Source organism: Rattus rattus, chromosome 2 (assembly GCF_011064425.1).
Source record: "Rattus rattus isolate New Zealand chromosome 2, Rrattus_CSIRO_v1, whole genome shotgun sequence".
Lineage (NCBI taxonomy): Eukaryota > Metazoa > Chordata > Mammalia > Rodentia > Muridae > Rattus > Rattus rattus.
The window spans coordinates 1,511,383-1,523,541 of NC_046155.1; the positions used below are offsets into that span (position 1 = coordinate 1,511,383).

At 49.9% G+C, this 12,159-nt stretch overlaps 1 protein-coding gene across 4 annotated transcripts; it reads right to left on the reverse strand.

The window, feature by feature from the left end:
- Positions 1–1,594: 1,594 nt before the first annotated feature.
- Positions 1,595–9,361, reverse strand: Batf2 (basic leucine zipper ATF-like transcription factor 2). Of its 4 annotated transcripts, none has more exons than XM_032895298.1 (3): positions 9,261–9,361; positions 6,986–7,090; positions 1,595–2,346 (listed from the first exon to the last, which is right to left on the reverse strand). In XM_032895298.1, the coding sequence occupies exons 1-3, from the start codon at positions 9,297–9,299 to the stop codon at positions 1,672–1,674; spliced, it is 819 nt and encodes a 272-aa protein (XP_032751189.1). In that variant the 5' UTR covers positions 9,300–9,361; the 3' UTR covers positions 1,595–1,671. The 4 variants fall into 4 exon arrangements, with proteins under 4 accessions (XP_032751189.1, XP_032751188.1, XP_032751187.1 ...); XM_032895297.1 differs by having other exon boundaries at positions 1,595–2,349; XM_032895296.1 differs by lacking the exon at positions 9,261–9,361 and adding an exon at positions 8,609–8,733.
- Positions 9,362–12,159: the final 2,798 nt, after the last annotated feature.

The following is a 12,159-nucleotide window of genomic DNA, read 5'->3' on the forward strand; positions in this document are numbered from 1 at the left end:
TCAGCTTTTCTTTTCTGTTTGTTGTGTGTGTGTGTGTGTGTGTGTGTGTGTGTGTGTGTGTGTGTGTAGACAACCTTGGATGTTCATCCTCACGGTCCATCTTGTTTGACGTAGGATCTCTCGCTCTATACTGCATACGCCAGGGCTCTTCTGTGTCTGCTTTACATCCTGCAGTTGAGGATACAGGGCCACAGACACGCACTCTGAGGCTTGGCTTTGTTCGGGCTCTGGAGATTTTAACTCCGTCCTTACTCGTGGACAAGTGCTTTACCCACTGAGCACCTCCCCATTGCCCGGCCTATTCCAGGCCCTGTTCCCTCACCAATGCTATCAGAAATAGGTTGGGTTATGCAGCCCATGAGGAATGCCTCTCTGAAGATTCTAGATCTTGTTTTTTTATTTTCTTTTAAAAAGTAAAATTAGTTTGGGGCTGGGGACACATGTGTGAAGGCTGCTGGAAGAGCGTGGAGGACAATGTTGTGGAGTCAGTTCTCCCCCCCCCTGTGAGCCTTCCAGGGCTCAAACACCAATCGGAGGCTTGCAGGGAAGGCAGTTTATCCAGTGAGCAATCACCCAGCCTACTCTTTCTTTTTGAAGACCCCATGGTTTTACCAGTTAAGAGTGTATGGGCCTGGGGTTGGGGATTTAGCTCAGTGGTAGAGCACTTGCCTAGCAAGCGCAAGGCCCTGGGTTCGGTCCCCAGCTCCGAAAAAAAGAATAAAAAAAAAAAAAAAAAAAAAAAAAGGGTGTATGGGCCTGGGAATTGTCTCAGGGCTAACGCCACTTGCTCCTGCAAAGGACCTAGGTTCAATTCTGAGCACCCACTTGGTGGCTCAAACCATTTGTAACTCTATTCCCAGGAGATCTGATGACCTTTTCTGACCAAGTATGCATGTGGTGCGCGCGCGCGTGCACACACACACACACACAGGCAAAACCATTCATACACATAATTTTGTTGGCTTTTGTTTTTTGAGACAGAGTCTCTCCACACCACCCTGGCTGGCATGGAGTGATGTGGATGAGGCAGTCCTGGAACTCACAGAGATGCCTCTGCCTCTGTCTCCTGAGTGCTGGGATTGAAGAAGCGCACCACTACGCTCAGTTCATTCATTTGTACATATACATATACATATTTTTTAAGCCAAGAGTGTAACCAGTCTCCAACAACCTGGCAAAGCAAAGAGGTGGGGGAAACTGTATTTACCATCCTATGGGCCGAGATGTGTGCTCTGATCCAGGAGTGGGTCCACTTCTGACACACCGTCTCACTCAGTTCCATGTGTGAAAACCGGGTGAAGAGCTCAAGGCACTTGGGGCTGCTGTGAATGACCACGCTTTCAGAGATCTTACTTACTCTCCTAGCTGTCATGGCCCCAGTGGTCCCAAGAGACATGAAGGAGCCATTTTGGGAGAGCCCAATGGTAGTGTACAGGTACTGTGCAGAGTTGGGAGTGCTGCCAAGGACACAGACCGTGTCCAGTCAGGTTCAAGGTTCTTGCACTTGGTCCTCCCATCATCCTTTGTAGTGGTGAGGGGCAGGATGGCTTTGTGTGGTCCACAGTGGTAGGCAGGCACTCAGTAACTCAGGAAGAGCAGAAATGGAGGAGCTGCTTGGGTGCTCAGGCTACCTCAGGAATCCAGGTAAGGCAGCCCCTCTCTAGACATAGGCTAGAAGTGGACTTTTGCAGAAGAGAGCAGGGGGAAGGCCGTGAGGGCTTGTGGGCTAGGGTTCACAGGTGACTTCTGCCAATGAGTCGGGGAGCCAGACTGTGCAGGCAAATGCTCTCCGTTCTGTGGACGCTCTGGTCCTAGAGCAGCTGGAGAGTCGGAGGATGCCAGCCTCGCACTAGTGGGCTGCTCCAGCCTGAGGGGCTGTGGAGAGACCAGCTGGTCTGGGGGACTGGGTATGAGGGCATCAAGCTTAGAGAAAGACCCCAGCCGGCTGGAACCAGATGATAATGCAGACAGGGCAGGGCTGGGGGATAGCTGGGCTAGAGGTGTCCTCACCATGAGCGGGTCCGAGGACAGTGAGGGCAGGGGGAAAGGGAGGAGGCCAGGAGACTCATGATAGCATGGGCCTGGAGAGAGCTGGGCTCGGGGAGAGGAGCCAGGAGTCTGGAACAGTTGTTCCTGGCAGCCATGGAATCCATGAGGGGCAGGTTGTCCTGAGAGTTGCTTGGCCTGCACTGGGCATCCAGAGGGCAGCAGAGCAGGGCATGGACCACAGCCCACTCCGCACAGTCGTTCATGCAGATGCAGTGTCCGGCCCCATCTTGCCAGCTCAGACTGCAAGGCCTGGATCTCCTTCCGAAGGGCGTGGTTTTGTTTCTCCAAGGATTCGTGCTGCTGGAGGAGAAACGGGTGGCAGGAGGGATGTCAGCATCAGGACCACCCGATCTGGGGTTCTCACTGCTGTAGGATACCAATATCCAGATAGAAGCTCTTGGCTGTGGTACTCTACCCCACATCCCCACTGAGCTGTGACCTTGCCACAAAAGCCCAGTATGGCTCTTCTGGGAAGCACCATTTCTCACCAGGGATCTCCACCTGGCTTCGAATTGCCCTACCCCTAACCCAACACTTCATTGGCCCATTCAGTCACAGTATCCTTGTTTGATGGATTTGGACTGTATCTTTGGATGGGGAGGGGTCACTATAAACAAATAAGGAGGTAACAGGAAGACACTGGGTATCTTCCTCTCTTGCTCTCTGCCTCATATTCCTTTGAGTCTGGATCTCTCCAGAACCCTGAAGCTGGACATTTTAGCCAGCAAGCTCCTGGGATGTGCTTATCTCTGCCTCTAATGTCACACCCAGCCTCTTTAAGATGGTATTAGAGATCAAAGCTGCAAAGCATGATGGGAGGGCTTGCAAAACCAGCGAGGCTGAGCTTTGATCTTTTGCTGTGTATTGTGATGCTAAATTCTGCCCCTAACTCCCCACTCACCTTGGGTGCCTCCAGGGAGAAGACCCAAGTGAGGCTATGTGACCTTGTCCCCCACGTTATCCCTGATTGGTGAACAAAGATGCTACAGCCTGTAGCTGGACAGAATTGAGACAGGCAGGGTTTGGTGTTCGGGGCTTGGGCTCTGAGGACCACAAGGAAGAGAGAGAAGGTGGAGAAAGCAGAAGACGCCATGGGGTAAGAAATTCCAAAACATGACCATGAGGTCTGGCCAATTGGCATTAATAGCAGCCCAGATGGAACACAGCAACATATAACTCTGGTTTATTGCTAGGAAAATAGACGGAATAGCCTAGAGGGAAGATATCTGCCCAGCTCTACTGCTCCTTAAGGGTTATTATAAATATAAAGGTTTTGTGTCTTTTATCCAGAAACTGAATGGTCAAACGCAGGGTAGAAACCCTCCAGATTGAGATCACTTTCAGTAACAAGGGTTCTTACCTGTCAAAGCAGACCTGGCCTCCAGGTTCTCCCAGCAGCCGTCAGTCCCTACCAGGCACTGCCTGCCCTGAACTTTCCAGCCCAGGGGCTAGGCTGCCCTTCCCCCGAGAGCCTCTTCCCTAAATATAACAGATATTTGGTCTCCTCCCTCCTTCCTTCTCTCTCTTCTCTCTGTGAGTATACTTTCTGTTTCTACCGCCCCTCCCCCACCATGGTGACTTCCCTGGTCTCTGTCCTTGGGGCCACTGAACTCAACCAAGAGCAGCTTCCCAATGAGCCTGTATTTAATACAACATAATCCGGCCTGAATTGGCTCATTTCACCAGCGGAGAAATAACTTCTCGTTTCCTACTGAAGCATCTCCCAGTATCCAGCTTTTTTTGAGACAAGGTCTTCCTCTATAGCTCAGGCTAACCCTGAACCTGCTGTGGACCTTCTGCCTTGCCTCAGCCTCCCAAATTCTGAGATTCTAGGCATGTGTCACCATGCCCTCTTGTGCTATTAAGTGTGGACTGAAGCCATTAAAGGTTCCCAAGACTCCAGGTTCTGAATGCACTGTTGTGGGCCTCAAAGCTTCTCTCTTAACTCCTGCCCTCCTCCCTCTCCCTCCCACTGGGATCTGCTGGGCTGCTGTCTCCTCTACCAGGATGCTTGGAACCCTGCCTCCACACGGCTCTTGATAAGGCCTTTATAGGGCAACTTCAAGGTCACTCTTTCCTGAATACCTAAAGTCTACTAAAGGCCAGGGCTCAGCCTCCCAGTCCCCAGAAAGCACCAGTAAGACACTCTAAGGGATTCAGGGTACAGTTGCATAGGTGCCGGGTATCCCTGAGTCAGCATTTTCTAAGCTCTATTCTTCTAAATGCCGGGTTCTGAGAACCCACAGGACAACCATCAACATGCCATTTTGTTTGGGGGAAAGTTGCATACAGCCCAAGCTGGCCTTGAACTCCTGATCCTCCGGACTCTAGCTTCCAAACCTTAGGATCACAGGCTCATGCCAAGCTGCCCGTCCACCTCTCCTTGTAAGGCTCCGACCCTCCTGGTAGAACCCATTGGGGCATGTGCCGCCATGCAAGGACTGTGCTTCTATTTTTTTTTTTTTAACATTTTTGAGGGAGTGGCGTGTGGCATGACCCATGTGTGAGGATCAGAGGCCTAGTGGTGGTAAGTGCTCTCCTCCCACTGCATGCAGTCACGGATCAGGTGTTCTATGTACACCTCGCCTCCTTCCATAAATGCACTTCTAAGTGCCACTTACGGTGTTGGTAATGGCAAAGATGAGGAGAGGATTTTATTTCCACATCTTGTTAAGTCTGAATAACTCAGCCTCCTTCGGTCCCCTTTGTGGACATTTTGAAAGGAGACGCTTCAAGGACGTTCCACATGACATGTGGTATAGCCATGTCCTCCATTCTGAAAGGCCTCAGAGCCTTCAGCGGCCCCATTTGTGCAATGGTTTCTAAAGATGGAAAGGCCATTTATTTTCCTTACAGAAATTGAAAGTGTACTTTATTTATGCGTGTATTTTGTGTGTGCATGTGTATGTGGGCACATCTGGCTACAGTCCAGGTGTGGGGGTTGGAGGACAACTTTCAGGAGTCGGTTCTCTTCTTCTTCCACTGTGTGAATCTATGAGGTCGAGCAAGTGCTCTTGCCGGCTGACCGCTCTCTGCAGTCCCAGAGCGGCTATTTCTACAGCACCTCGGCTGGGAGCATAGCTCAGTTGGCAGGGTGTTCACCTGGCATAATGAAGTTCTAAAATCAACCTTCAGCAGCACATAGACTAGGCATGTTGGCACCAGAGAGACAGAGGCAGAGCAGTGGCTAAGGCCGTGAACTAGTCTTCCAGAGGACCCAACTACAACTCCCAGCGCCAGCTCAGACAGCTACAACCACCTGTAACTCCAGTTGCAGGGGCCTCTGACATCTCTGGCCCCTGTGGGCACTGCCCCTACAAGCACATAGACACACACACACACACACACACACACACACACACACACACACACACAATTAAAAATAAAATAAGACAGGCATGGTAATGCATGTCTTTAATCCCAGCACTTGAGAGACAGAGGTAGGCAGCTCTCTGTGAGTTCTAGGCCAGCCTGGTCTACAGAGTGAATTCTAGGAGAGCCAGGGCTAGACAAAGAAAGCCTGTCTCAATAAATATATAGACAAACAAATAAAAGGTAAGTTGGTCTAGTGAGGAGATTCAGCAGGGACAGGTGCTTTGCCACACAAGCTTGATGGCCTGTTTGATCCCAGGAGTCATGCAAACATGAAAGGAGAAAACTGCTTCCACAGAGTTGCCCTCTGGCCTCCACACACACGCTGTGGTAATATGCCCCTCTCACACTTACATCAATTAAAATCTAGTAAACAAACAAACAAATAATGGGCTGGAGATGTAGCTCGGTGATGGCACTGGTCCAGTACCATGACCCTGGTCTGGAGTTGTGTTTCCCAGCATCCAGAACACCAGACAGATGCTGAGCTGTGCTGTTAAAGCCTGTCTGTGGTGGGTGGGATGGCGGTCCGTGTCCTCCCCCGCGGTGTGTTTCCAGAGCTCCTTATCCTGATGCTGTCATTTGCTCTGCAGTAAATTATAAGGCCTCTTTTTCCTGCCAGGCCCTGCTGTAGGTGATTGCAAGCAGAATGGAATGGGACAATTCAGTGCCCTCTCCGTGGCACATGGAGTCTCAGGAGAGAAGCAATGTGGGAGATGTAAGAGAAGGCTACTGTAAAGGATGACTAATCTACTCCCGAGTTAATGGATGCAAGGGAACAGTGTGGAAGGAAGGCCACTGGGAAGGGTGGACTGATCCACTTGTGGGTTAGTGGGTTATGTTTCTGGCATACTCCTCCCACACCTTGTCATGTCCTTGCTTTGCCTTGCCTCTCCAAGAGGTTCTCACTACCCGCTGGGCCAATGCTGGGTCATGATGGAACTGGTTCCCTGTCCCTAGAACCATGAGCTAAATGAAACTCTGTTCTGGCCTAGAGGGATGGCTCATTGGTTAAGAGCACTGGCTGCTCTTCCTGAGGGAGCAGACTCTATTCCCAGCACCTATACGGGGGCTCACAACAGCCTGTAACCCTAGTCCAGGGGATCTTCTGCCCTCTTTGGTCTCCATGAGCATGGCACATATGTTGTGCACAGATATAAACACTGGCAAAATACCAATACAGATAAAATAAAATAAACTTTTAAATTTTTTTTTCGGAGCTGAGGACCGAACCCAGGGCCTTGCGCTTGCTAGGCAAGCACTCTACTACTGAGTTAAATCCCCAATCCCTAAAATAAACTTTTAAAAAGAAAGAGAGGGGATAGAGAGATGGCTCAGCAGTTAAGAGCACTGGCTTCTCTTCCAGAGGCCCTGAGTTCAATTCCCAGCACCCACAGGGTGGCTCACAACTATAACATGATCTGATGTCTTCTTCTGGAATGTAGGTGTATAATGCAGACAGAACACTCACATACACAAATTTTCAAAATAGATAAGAAGAAAGAGAAGGACAATTCTGTGTCAGTTACTCAGTCTTTTGAACCAAGAGCAAGGCCATCCCTACCTGGTGTAGAGCATCCGCCTTACTGGTGTGCTTCTGCCGGCTGCGCTGGGCAGCCAACCGGTTCTTCTGCTTCTTCTTCAGCTGTTTCTGAGACTCCTCGAGGTCCTAGGAGGCAGGAGACAGGGGTTCTAGGGTTCTGGCAGCGGCTTGCCCCCTCTACCTTGATCAGCTACTTGGAACGTTGTCTCTCAAGTCTAGTCCTGAGAAGCCCTGTTCTCCCAAAGTCTGTCTCCTCCCATGCGCCAACAGTCCTCCTAAAGACACTGCACTCCTTACAGTAAAGCCAGCCCTACCCAGCGACCAGCGACCAACTTACATAAGCAGGGCGGGTGGGATTTGAACCCAGACCATAGCAACCTCAAGCACACGTTCTCAAAAGCCAGCATTGACTTTTTCCTGAGCATAATAATCCCAGTGGTAAAATGGAGGCACATGGCGTTTTCCCAACTGTCCACAGACAGTGGAAGAGAGAAGCTGAAGTGGAGGAGAGAAGCTGGGAGTAGACATCCCAGAGTGAGCTGCCATTTCTATGATCTTCCCAGCCCAGAACTCCACAAAGGCAGCAGGGTCAGGGTCTGATATGGTTCCATGCGCTTGTCCTCAACTCAGTCTCAAAGACCTGGTATTCACTTACTTACATAACATTTAATTTCCTCTGTGTGTGTGTGTGTGTGTGTGTGTGTGTGTGTGTGTGTGTGTGTTGTGTTAGGAGGGCAACCTCAGGAATCACTCATGTTCAGAAGCCATCCACCTTATTTTAATTTTTAAGTCGTGTACATATGTGGTGACCTGTGTGTGCATGTGAGTGTACATGCCCTTGGAGACCAAAAGAGGGTGTTGAGTCCCCTGGAGCTGGAGTAACAGGTGGTTTGGTTGTGAGCTGCCCTGGGAAGGGTCTGGGAACCACTCTCTGGTCCTCTCCAAGAGCAGTAAGTGCCCCTAACGGGTGGATCATCTCTCCAGCTCCCACCTTGTTTGTTTTTGAGACATAGTCCCTCACTGGCCTGGGGCTCACCAATAAGACTGCTTGGTCAGGGCCAGAGAGAGGGCTCAGCGGTTTAGAGCTCTGACTGCTCTTCCAGAGGTCCTGACTTCACTTCCCAGCAACCACATGGTGGCTCACAACCATCTGTAATGGGATCTGATGCCCTCTTCTGGTGTGTCTGAAGACAGCTATAGTGTACTTATATTTAATAAATAAATAAATCTTAAAAAAAAAAAAAAAAAAAGACTGCTTGGTCAGCAAGCATTCCTGTCCCAGTGAGGAGGTTACAGCGCTTGGTACACAACCAGATGTCTAAATGGATGATGCTATGGACCAAGCTCAGGTCTTCATGCTTACAAGACTGCACTGACTATGCTATCCACCCATCCCTTCAACAAACATTTATTAAGCACCTACTATGTACCAGGCACTAAGCTAGAAGGGCACAGAAGTAGGGAAAAAGAAGGAGGAGAAAAACAACAAACAAACAAACAAATGAAAACTAGGCAAAATGGCCAGACGTGGTGGTGCCTGACTGTAATTCCAATGGAAGGATTAGCACAGGCCAGACCTGGCTACCTAGTGAATTTGAAGCCAGCCTGGGATACATGAGGTCTTTTCTCAAACAAAGCACCTACCTGAAGAGTATCTGCCTGGCACAGAAGAGGTCTACAAGTCTCCATGCTCACATTGAAGTGGGGCAGTGCCTAGAATTAATGGAGAGTCCATTTGACAGGGAGAGGACTGCTGCTGAGAACTCTGAGCCTTCCAACCCTGAAGACCCCAAACTTAAATGGAACCTGAAGCCAAAGAAGCCTAGAGCTAGCTGGACCCTGCCTGTCACTCCACCTCAGGCGAGACTCCAGTCACTGTGGCTGAAGACTGCACGTCCCTTGGGTTGTGGCTGTATCTTCCCCAGGGCAAACTTCAGACCCCAGAGGACCAGAATAGAGGCTAGGGAAAGTCAGCGGGGAAAGAAGGCAGCTGTGATTCGAGAGACTGGGGAGAGAAGGGAAGGATCTGGAAAAGACCGCAAGGTGAGAACAAATGAATTGAGAAGAAGCAGTAAGCAGGGTCCAAGTTCAAAGCTGGAGGCTGGTCTGCAGTGTGAGAGCCAAGGAAGGTCTCATGCCAATGCCCAGGAAGAACAAAACCCCGAGATGGGAGTGTGCAGCCCAGCCCCAGGTCACACAGATCATGGTGACCTTACTGCATCTTTCCTTGTCTGGGCCCTGGGATCCTTGGTTGCTTTCTCTCCAAAACCTTTCTTTCCTAGTCCCCTGTACTCACTGTCCCAGGCAGCAGCACTCCACTCCCACAGAGTTGCATGGCTTAGGCAAGGGGAACAGAGGTTCAGTCCGGTCCTGGGTGTCCCCTAAGCAGCTGTCCCCTCCCAGTGCCCTATGAGGCCCAAGGAAGTGGTGGCTCCTTAAATCCCCAGTGACCACTCCTCCCCCAGCACACCCAGTTTCAGTTTCTCCTAAAGCCATGGGCTGCCCAGAATCCCTGGCTCTTGCTTTCTCACGTGGGTGGAACTTCCTAGCATGAACAGCCTTCCGGTTGGGCCCCTTCTCTGGAAGAAGGATGGGAGAGGGTGGACAGGGAAAGCAACAACACGGTCTCTCCGGAGGGCTGGCAAGGTGCCAGCAACAGAACCTAGAGGAGAAGTGGGGTGGGATGCCTGAAGGAGCCCCTGTAGCCTCTTGGGAAGCCCAGGTTCACAGTCCACGCTGGAGCTGTGCAGCTTTCAGAAGGTGACTCACCTTCTCTGAACTTTGGTTTCCTTATCTATAAAGGATGTGGGTAGGGTGAAGCAAATTCCCAGGCTTGGGGCTGGGTATTCTTAGTGTGGTGCTTGCACTGGAGAAGCCGAGGCAGGAGAATCACTCACGAGTTTGAGGCCAACCTGGGCTACATAGTAAGAACTAAAAATATCCCAAAATATAAAAGTTCCTGGGTTTGACAAAAGAACTGTGACGACATGACCACTCCAAACTCTCTGAGACCAATGTTGGAGACATGACTGCCAAAATACGCAGTCAGAGCTGGCGTGATGGCCCACGCCTTTAGATCCCGGCACTCAGGCAGAGCCAGGCAGGTGTCAGTGAGGTACAGAGTGAGCTACAGGGCAGCCAGGGCTAAACGATGAGACCCTGTCCCAGGGATGGTGAAGGATTTAAACCTTTTAAGTTTAATTTATGCGTTTGAGTGTTTTGCTTGCTTGCATGTCTGGGCCCAGTGTCCTCAGAGGCCAAAAGTGGGTGTTGGATCCCTGGAATTGGAGTTTCAGGTATTTCTAAGCAAAAATGTGGGTGCGGGAAACTGAACCTGGATCTTCTGGAAGAATAGCCAGTGATCTTAACCACAGAGTCATCTCTCCAGCCCCCAAAATAAGAATTTTAAAGGGACCTATATGTCCAAATTTATATTAAAAAAAGAAAAAGTGCTCCAGGGACTAAGCCACTACCCAAAGACTATACATGGACTGACCCTGGGCTCCAGCCTCATAGGTAGCAATGAATGGCCCAGTAAGAGCACCAGTGGAAGGGGAAGCCCTTGGTCCTGCCAAGACTGAACCCTGAGTGAACGTAATTGTTGGGGGGAGGGTGGTAATGAGGGGAGGATGGGGAGAGGACCACCCACATAGAGGGGGAGGGGGAGGGGTTACGGGGATGTTTACCGGGAAACAGGGAAGGGAATAACATTGAAATGTAAATAAGAAATACTCAAGTTAATAAAAAAAAAAAAAAAAAAAAAGGGTTGGGGATTTAGCTTAGGGGTAGAGCACTTGCCTAGCAAGCGCAAGGCCCTGGGTTCGATCCCCAGCTAAAAAAAAAAAAAAAAAAAAAAAAAAAAAAAAAAAAAAAAAAAAAAAGAAAAGAAAAGAAAAAGTGCTAAATCTGGGCACAGGAGCAGATGCCTGTAACCCCAGCACTTGAGAATTGGAGGCAAGAGGATCAGAAGGGCAAGGAGATCTTTGGCTACTCAGAACTGGAGCCTAGCCTGGGCTATAAGAGATGGTGTCTCTTAAGTAAAATAAATAAAAGTTAAAAGACTGCAGTTGATTAGTAATGTCTGCCATGTTATGATTGATTAGTAATGTCTGTAATGACTGGAGTTTTGGAACGCAGCAATATTTTGCCATCTCTAGAACTGGTCCTAAAGCCAGCTTGAGCCTTAAGAGGTGGAAGACTTGACTGAGCCCGGGTGCTCTGCCCACCAGATTTACTGCCCGTAGCTTCTGTGTGCTCACCCCTTTGCTGTGGATGATTAAATCAGTCCTAGTTCACAGAGCCATTTGAAGGGAAGGAACAGGATGAGATAAGCCCTTCAGCTATTAGAAAGGACTGTCTGGCCAGGTGCATCTCCTCTTTGGAGACTTACAGTGGATCTGGATTCTAGGATCACTGATGTATGTTCATAATTAAAAAACTGTCTGGGTAGGTGAGATTGGACATGCCAGCAGGACCCTATCACCTTGCTTCTGAGAGCCCTGGGGACAGAAGCTGACTTGGGTTGACCTGGTACAACGAGGCTGCCCATTTCTTGGAATTATTCTTGTTTCCCAAACATCAGGTAGGGCCGCTGGCTGGATGCAGGCACCTGAGGGGCTCATTAAGCTGGTCTGTGAACTCCACAGGGGAACAATCTGGAGGAAGCTTGGGTATGATGTCACCCCAAAAGCACCTATTGGGGAGACAGTGTCCCTTCAGTCTGTAGCTCTAACCAGAGCTAGACTCCCTTGACCTCCTAGACCAGTGACTTCTAGGAGAAAGTGGACAGTCCACAGGAGTGCCTCTCCTGGGACCATATCTCTAGAGGGAGAGGAAAGAGAGGTGTTTATGGCTTGATCATCAGAAGGGAGAGGGAGTGGCGGGCAGGGATGGGTACAGGGTAATATTTAACCTTAAATGGCCCTGCAAGGCTTCCCTGAGAGGTAAACGGATTCCCAGACCAGTGAGATCACACACCCTGACCCCTCACTCAGACATTACCCTCGTCAGCTCACACCAACACAATACTATAGCCTGGATGGTTTAAACAATGTTTATTTCCTATAGCTTTAGAGGCAGAAAAGCCCCAAAACAAGACACCAGCAGTTTCAGCTCTCGTCAAGAGTTGCTAGGGTCTCATGTGTAGCCCAGGCTAGCCTTAAACTTATAGCGATGCTTTGGACTTAGCCTCCAAA